Genomic DNA, 7,804 nt, shown 5'->3' with positions numbered 1-7,804 from the left:
CTCTAATCCAACAGACCATTCTAATTTTGCAGACTAACATCCTCCTTCTTCAGGGTGAGCTCTGGGCCTTCAGGTATCTCTGAAACACAGGCCACTATGTTTACTTTATGAGCCCTTCAGTTTTTCCCAGTCCTTCAAATGCAATGTGAAGTGGGCCACAAAAGATCATAGAGCAATTCCCTATGTTCCTTTTATACCCTGAGGTAGATGTTGTCAGGTGCCCTGTATCAGCCTTCCCCCACTCTACCTGCTTCTTTTTTCAACCTACCCCACCCCAACCCCCAAGATTAAGCTGGGTTGATCAATGAGGTCTTTATTATCATGCTGGATAGAGAAGACCAGGGTAAATGGTTCCAGGGAAGGGTAATGTGTGGGCTCAGTGGACACATCATTGGGATTACATGCAGACATGACAACATCCATGAGGAATGTGCGTCTTCCTGAGAAGCCCAAACTGGACATCCCTCAAGGCCCCTCAACCAGCCTGGGGTCAGTTCATTTCCTAACCCTCTCAGAGGCAGTGGGAATGAAGCCATTCCAATGGGCCCAGGATAAGTCTGTTTTCCTCCAGGAAAGTGGAAAGGAGGCACAGGGAGCTGTTTTTTCCATGCATATGTAGATGACTGTTGCAAATATTTGGATCCAGGCAGGTTCAAAACGGATTTGTGCTCCATAGGGGAGAGAGCTCAGCTCTGGGCTGCTGAGAAAGGCCAGGGTAGCTTTTGAAGACTTTTCCAAATTAGTGGTACATGTAGGTAACTTCTCTGTGGGTATTCTGCTCCAAGTTTGACTTGGCTGAAAATCTTCTCAGAAGGACCATTTCCATAAGACTCCACTCAGGTATGAATCCTTTTATGCTGAGCAAGATTGCAAAGACGGCTAAAAATTTTTCCACAGTGGCCACACTCATAAGTCCTTTCTCTGGTGTGTACTATCTGGTGTCGAACAAGTGTGGATCGTTCACTAAAGGCTTTCCCACATTGGCTGCACTCATAGGGCCTTTCCCGTGTGTGAACTCTCTGGTGACGAACCAGGTGAGAATTATTGCTGAAGGCTCTCCCGCACTCACTGCACTCATAAGGCCTTTCTCCAGTGTGAACTCTCCAGTGATAAATAAGGCTAGACTTTCGGCTAAAGAACTTCCCACATTCGCTGCACTGATAAGGCCTTTCTCCAGTGTGAACTTTCTGATGTTTAATGAGAATGGAGTTCTGGCTAAAGAATTTCCCACATTCACCGCACTCATAAGGCCTTTCTCTTGTGTGAACTCTCCAGTGCTCAATGAGACTGGAACTGTGAGCAAAGGCTTTCCCACATTCACTGCACTCATAAGGCCTTTCGCCGGTGTGAATTCTCCAGTGCTGAATCAGGCTGGAGCTGCGACTGAAGGCCTTTCTACATTCACTGCATTCATAAGGCCTTTGCCCGGTATGTACTTTCTGGTGCTGAATGAGAGTGGAGCTATTGCTGAAGGCTTTTCCACATTCACTGCACTCAAAAGGCCGTTCTCCAGTGTGAACTTTCTGATGTCGAAGGAGGTGGGAGCTCTGGCTGAAGTCTCTTCCACATTCACTGCACTCAAAAGGCCGTTCTCCAGTGTGAACTTTCTGGTGCTGAGCAAGGTTGGAGTTATTATTAAATGCTCTTCCACACTCGCTGCACTCATAAGGCCTTTCTCCAGTGTGAACTCTCCAGTGTTGAATGAGAGCAGAGCTACGGCTGAAGGCTTTACCACATTGATTGCACTCATATGGTCTTACTTGGGTGTGAACTTTCTGGTGCCGAAGGAAATTAGAGCTTTGGCTGAAGGCTCTTCCACATTTGCTGCACTCAAAAGGCCTTTCTCCAGTGTGAACTTTCTCATGTCGAGTGAGGTGTGACCTGTTATTAAAGGCTTTCCCACATTCACTGCACTCATAAGGTCTTTCTCCTGTATGAATTCGCTGGTGATGAACAAGTGTGAGTTTGTGGCTGAAGGTTTTCCCACAATCATTGCACTTATAATGTTTTACTCCAGTGTGAAATTTCTGGTGCTTCCTCAGTTTAGAAGGGTGACTGAAGGTCTTCTCACACTCTTTACATACATGACATGTCTCTTCATTATGACATTTTTGGTGATTAACAAGGGTTGATTTCTCCTCTAAGGAATTTTCAACTGTTGGGCATCTAAACAGTGTCTCTTCAGAATGAATTCTCAGGTGGTTGAGGAGGGTGGAGCTCTTCTGAAAGACTTTTCCACAGTCATTGCACTTGAAGAGCTCCTGGGTGGAATGGACTTCTAAGAGCTGCTCAAGATTAGAACTGTGTGAAAAGGCCTTCCTGCACTCTATGCTTCTATATGGCTTCCCACTGCTCTCAATGGCTGGATGCTGGAAGAGGTCATGGCTGTCCAAGGCATCCTCACCATCTTCCCCACAAGTGAAAGGCTTCTCTGACAGATGGACTATAGAGCGTTCCACAAATGAGTCCCTGTCCTTGTCCCATCTGAAGGGCTTTTCTCTACTGTGCTGCTCCTGGTGCTGGTGAAGGTTCACACTGAACCAAAACTCTCTTCCACATGCTCCACATGTATAGAGGGTACTCTCAGGATATGTTCTTTGATGTTCATCCAGGTGCAAAATGTCTTTCAAGAATGGGCCACACATATCACAGGTGTCAGCCTTCTGCGTGGAAGGATTTGCAGTGGGGATCCTGACCTGCAACATCCCTTGTATAGAAGCATTCTGCTTGGAATGGGCCCCCTCATCTTCCACTCCATGCCAACAACCTAAAAGCAGAGAAATTTCTGGTAACCTGAGTGCTCCACTTGGTGGAAAGGGTGATTTCATTAGAAATGTGTGGCTGGACATATACAGCAATGGGTCCAAGGGATGGTGACAGGTCAAGGGGGCCAGAAGAAGAGTGAAGGGCCCACTGTGTAGGACAGGAATAGCCAAGCTACAGAATAAAGGAGGCCTTACTAGAGGAAATGACAAAGGACTTGAATAGACATTTCTTAAAAGGAGATATGTATATATACATACACATAAACAAATGGCCAACAAGCACATGAAAAGTTGCTCAACATCATTAGTTATTAGAGAAATGCAAACCAAAACTACAGTGAGATACCATTTCACACCAACTAGGCTATCTATAAGAAAACAGACAATAGCAAGTGTTGATAAGGAAGTAGAAAAATTGGAACACTCATACACTGCAGTGGGAATATAAAATGGTGCCGCCAATTTGGAAAACACCTTGGCAATTCCACTATGTATCTACCCAAGAGAAATGAAAACATACTTACGTAAAAACTTGTACATGAATGTTCATAGCAACATTTTTCATAACAGCCAAAAAGTGGAAACAAGACAAATGCTCATCAACTGATGAATGAATAAACAAACCATTGTATATCTACACAATGGAATATTATTTGGCCATAAAAAAAGAATGAAGTACTGGTAAATGCTACAACGTGGATTAACCTTACAAACATTACACTAACTGAAAGCCATTCACAGAGAAACATATACTGTGTGACTCCATTTATATGAAATGTTTAAATAAGCAAATCTATATAGTCATAAAGTATATTAGCAGTTGCCTAAGGCTGAGGAAGAAGAGATGAGGGAAGATGGGGAATGACTGTTAATGGGTACAATTTCTCTTTAGGTGATAAAAATGTTAGATTATGGTGATATTTATACAACTCTGCAAATACCTAAAAACCACTGAATTATACATTCTGAAGTATGAATTTTATGGTATAGCTCAACAAAGTTTAAAAAAAAAAGTCCCATGGGGGAAGGGACAGATTCTGGGCATGGCCCCATAGTGGGTCACCGAGCCGGAAATTGGTCTAGCTTAGTGGGATCCATCAGGCACACCATATGTCCCTGATCCCCAACCTCTGTTCCCACAAGGCCCCTGGGCAACAGCTATTAGGACTATTTATGAGGCTGCTCAGAGAAATACAAGGAGAATGCACACAGCCCAGTCCTAGCATCCACAGCATCTATAACAGGAAACCTGGGAAGAACCAGTGCCAATGGTCCAACTTTGGGATGAACGGAAAACTCTCTATGGGAAGAAGGTAAAAGGGAAGAAGCTGGTCACCATGCTGGGGCAGGGCAGAAAGGCCTTACCAAGTGAGGTCATGAGCTCAAAGTTCTCCAGCATAACATTGTGGTACAGGTCCCTCTGGCCTGCATCAAGAAGCCCCCACTCCTCCTTGGAAAAGTACACAGCCACATCTTCAAAGGTCACTGGGCTTTGCAATGATGAAACAGCTAAGCTAGAAGGCCAACAGATGGGCTGAAAAGCAAACAAAAAGTCAAATGGACACATCCAGTTCCTTGACCTATGACTCAGAGTTCTGCTACATCTACCACTGGCATCTTCTCTTCTTGTGACTCCCTCAGTCCATCCTTCCCTCACCCACCCACAGCTCCTCCTCCTCCTCAGGCCCCCACCTCAGAGGAGATAAGAGGCCCTGTCACCACAGATATCCCTTTATCCTTGTAGTCTCACTAGTTACTGTAGCCAGGCCAATCCAATCCAATCTAGAGGAACAAAAAGCTGATACAGATGCTGTCTGTGCTCTGTGCTAGCCAGGAACCCACTCTTCACACTAAACAAGCTCCTTTGTGTCCCCCAGATCACACCTCCCAAGTATAAGAAAATTTGGACTCTCTTTCCTTCCTTAAGCCTCTAGTGCCAGGGCCCTGGGCCCATTGGTTCACATTCCCTTACCTTGTACATGCCACTCTTTGGACACCCACTCCCCAGCCCCCACCCTCCCTTCCTGTTCACACCACAGGCATATCCCTAGTTCCTATATCCCACTGTGCACATGGCATACCCAACATAAAATGGGCAACCAGGATTCAATACTAAGCCTGGCTTGCCCCACATCTCCAAAAATCGCCACTGACAGAAACAATCATCACTTCTGGTTAATGCCTCCCCACTTTGCCTTGTTGCTTCAGCCTTCAGCTCCCCAGAACCATGAATAGATCTTAAACACCCCTGCTCTCTTCCACCTCCACCCTCTACATGCTTTCCCTTCAGCAGTCATAGCTGTTTTCACAGATAGACAAATCCCAGACCCTAGGCTTGGGGACTCTTAGTTTAGACTGATCCTTTCTGCCCCTGATTACTCCTCCACCCTGAAAAAAACCCCAGACCCCAAGGAGGATGGCCACAAAAACCTGGTGAGCTGTAGAGAGGTAAACCAGTCTCATCTCAGACCCCACTGTCATCCTACCTCTGTTACTTTCATGCTTCATTTTTTTCATCCCAGGTCTAGTCTCTAGGTAGAGGCTTGGTCACCATTTTGGTCAACCCCCAGCCACACATAATGTCGACACACAAGTCTCCCTTGGATGTCTCCAGCCTGGACCTGGCATAAAGCATACTTGGCACTTCCATTTGGCAGTCTACAGGACACCTCAAATACAATACGGCTAAAACCTAGCTCTTCATCTTCCCTCTGAAATCTACTCCTCACGCCAACTTCCACACCTGACAAACCTGTCTGGGTCAACCTTGATATCTCACTGCCTCACAGCAGGAAATCTAGTCCACCCTACTTAAAAGGGAGATTCAGGAGCCAACAATTTCTCCTACTTCTACCTTTGGTCCAGCCACCAAAGCACACACTTGAACTGTTGCAGCCACTCAATGGAAGACTCAGTGGTCTTCCTGCCTCCAACTTCACCTCCAGAGAGAACTCTGTTCTCTCCTGGCCATCCAGAGGGAGCCTATTAAGATCCGAATCAGATCACCTCCTTCCTCTGCTCTAAACTTTCCGGGATTCACCATGCTCAGAATAGAGACCCAGCTCCTCAGCCTGCCATTCCAGGCCGATACCTGTCCCCATGCTTTCTATGTTCACCACATGAAATGCAGACCTGCAGTTCCTTGAACACTTCCACCTTATACTCACCTTCAAGAAATTTGCACATGCTGGTCCCTGTGCTTGGGATACCCTTCCAGACCTTATCCCATAGGATTCCAGAAATATGAACGTTGGGGGGGGGGGGAAGTCATCAAGAGGATGTGACTGCCAGTTGACCCATGACCTGGACCTGGGCAATGGGAGGCTTGTCATCATCTCCTGTCCTTGGAATGTGTATTCTTCCCCACTCCCAGAAATTCCCCCAGGGATATAGCCTTGAGATTGTGATCTGACACTGACACCATCTGGATGGTATACTTGACTGAACCAAGTTAAAGTCTCCATATAAACTTTTAAGATTTGTTGGCCTGGTGTGGAGATCTACTCTTGTGGCTGCCCAAGGCAAGCTTCCTATGTACCTGTCCTTGCTTATTAAACCTGCACCAACCAGTCTGGAGTGACGTGCCTCTTTCTTCACTCTCTCCCTACCCTCCACCTCTGGGGTCGGTTTCAGATTACACCAGGGCAGCTCCTGAGGAGGTTGCTAACTTACAGTGAACCCATCCATATAACGTCCAGCCTGGATTCAGGATGCTAGGAAGAGTGACCCTGGCTGGGCTCCAGACTCAAGTGTAGGTGAAGAGTCCAGGACACCATCATTCTCTTGTACAGGGGCTCCAGGATCGGGAGGGCAGGGATACCAGCGGGCGAAGAACTGGGGCACCCTCCACTCACCTGCCCGGGGTCCATCAGCGAGGTTGCTGGCCTGGTCAGAGTCTGTGGAGTGGGCGGGGCCGTGCAAGGCAGCGACAGTGACAAGCACTGCGGGGTCATCCAAAACCCTACGCCCCCACTGCCCGGGGTGACCGCGTGCTGACGGTCGCACTCAGGGTTTTAGTAAGTCTTCCCCCGTATAAAATGCGCCCAAGGACCTGGGAGCTGTCTCCGGGGACCGTGGGGCTAAGGCGGAGTAGATTACCTCCGTTCTACATCTGGGGAAACCAAGGCTCAGGAAGGAGGAACCATTAGCCGAGGGGTAAAAGTGCATGCAGTGGTGCGGTGACAGTCCCGGGACTTCCCTATGCCCATCTCTGGTCCCAGCAGCCGACTGCCAACCAGCCCACCAACTGCGCGGCGAAGAGTGCAATGGCGACGACGGAAGTCCCGCCCCGTCCTCTGCTGCTAGCGCAGAAACGCCCAGACTCTGAGCGGGCAAATGCTCTGGGCCCGCCGCTCGCAACCACGCTAGTTCCTACAACCAGTAGCTGTGCCTCCGGGTCGTTGCCTGGGTGATCAGGACACACACACACACACACACACACACACACACGCGCGCGCGCGCGCGCGCGTCGCGTCACCGCTCACGCGTCGCGAACTACATTCCCCAGAAAGCCTCTCATCAAGCGTCTTCTCAGAGCTTCCCAGGGAGAACCTGGGCGAGGGGCGTTTCCGAGGCCGCGGTCTGGGCTCTGGCCAATGATAGCCTAGGGGAGAGGCGTTTCCGGAACCGCCGCGCCAGCGCGTGGTGGCTTCTGGTTTTCGGTGGTTTCTTTGGCAGCTTGCCGTTTTATCGGTGTTGGAGGAGGAACCAAGTTGCCTGGCTGTGGATGGTGCCGGGAGGCTCACCGGGCCTGCGGGAACGGATGCAGGGAAGATTCGAGAGTCGGGGAGATTCCGTCTCCGTGCCCTGTGCACCCCTTGACCCCAGAGAATGTCCTGACTACCCAAGCCCGGATATCCTTGGCAGTAGGGGGGGCGACCTCGCGGGGATGTCTGCAAGGACCTCCTTTGGAGCCCGCCCGGGAGTCGTCGCCCTTGGCGTTGTGTCTGCTTTACAGAGCGGGGGACGGAGGCTCAAAGCCACGCGTTCCGAGGTCATGACCAGCTTGTGGCTGGACTACGGGCGTGATGAGTGAGCCG

At 49.0% G+C, this 7,804-nt stretch overlaps 1 protein-coding gene across 1 annotated transcript; it reads right to left on the bottom strand.

Annotated features, from left to right (window-relative positions):
* Window positions 1-302: 302 nt before the first annotated feature.
* Window positions 303-6,581, bottom strand: LOC124522773 (zinc finger protein 132-like). Its single transcript, XM_047094378.1, has 3 exons — window positions 5,933-6,581; window positions 4,131-4,299; window positions 303-2,767 (listed from the first exon to the last, which is right to left on the bottom strand). Exons 1-3 carry the CDS (start codon window positions 6,227-6,229, stop codon window positions 837-839), a joined length of 2,397 nt encoding a protein of 798 aa, XP_046950334.1. The 5' UTR covers window positions 6,230-6,581; the 3' UTR covers window positions 303-836.
* Window positions 6,582-7,804: the final 1,223 nt, after the last annotated feature.

This window comes from Lynx rufus, unplaced genomic scaffold, assembly GCF_022079265.1.
Source record: "Lynx rufus isolate CCGP_SWC_20201006 ecotype Redwood Valley unplaced genomic scaffold, mLynRuf1.p SCAF_39, whole genome shotgun sequence".
NCBI lineage: Eukaryota > Metazoa > Chordata > Mammalia > Carnivora > Felidae > Lynx > Lynx rufus.
The sequence above is the reverse complement of the archived record's forward strand: the minus strand, read 5'-3'. Positions and strand labels throughout refer to the sequence as shown.

What these genes read in the sequence shown, in the direction of transcription:
- LOC124522773 (XM_047094378.1), bottom strand. Translation starts at nt 6,229, where the DNA reads ATGGAGACTTTAACTTGGTTCAGTCAAGTATACCATCCAGATGGTGTC. An exon ending in CATGTGCAAATTTCTTGAAG is followed by an intron (nt 4,300 to 5,932) that starts GTGAGTATAAGG and finishes TTTGCTTTTCAG; the next exon opens with CCCATCTGTTGGCCTTCTAG. An exon ending in TGAGCTCATGACCTCACTTG is followed by an intron (nt 2,768 to 4,130) that starts GTAAGGCCTTTC and finishes CTCTGCTTTTAG; the next exon opens with GTTGTTGGCATGGAGTGGAA.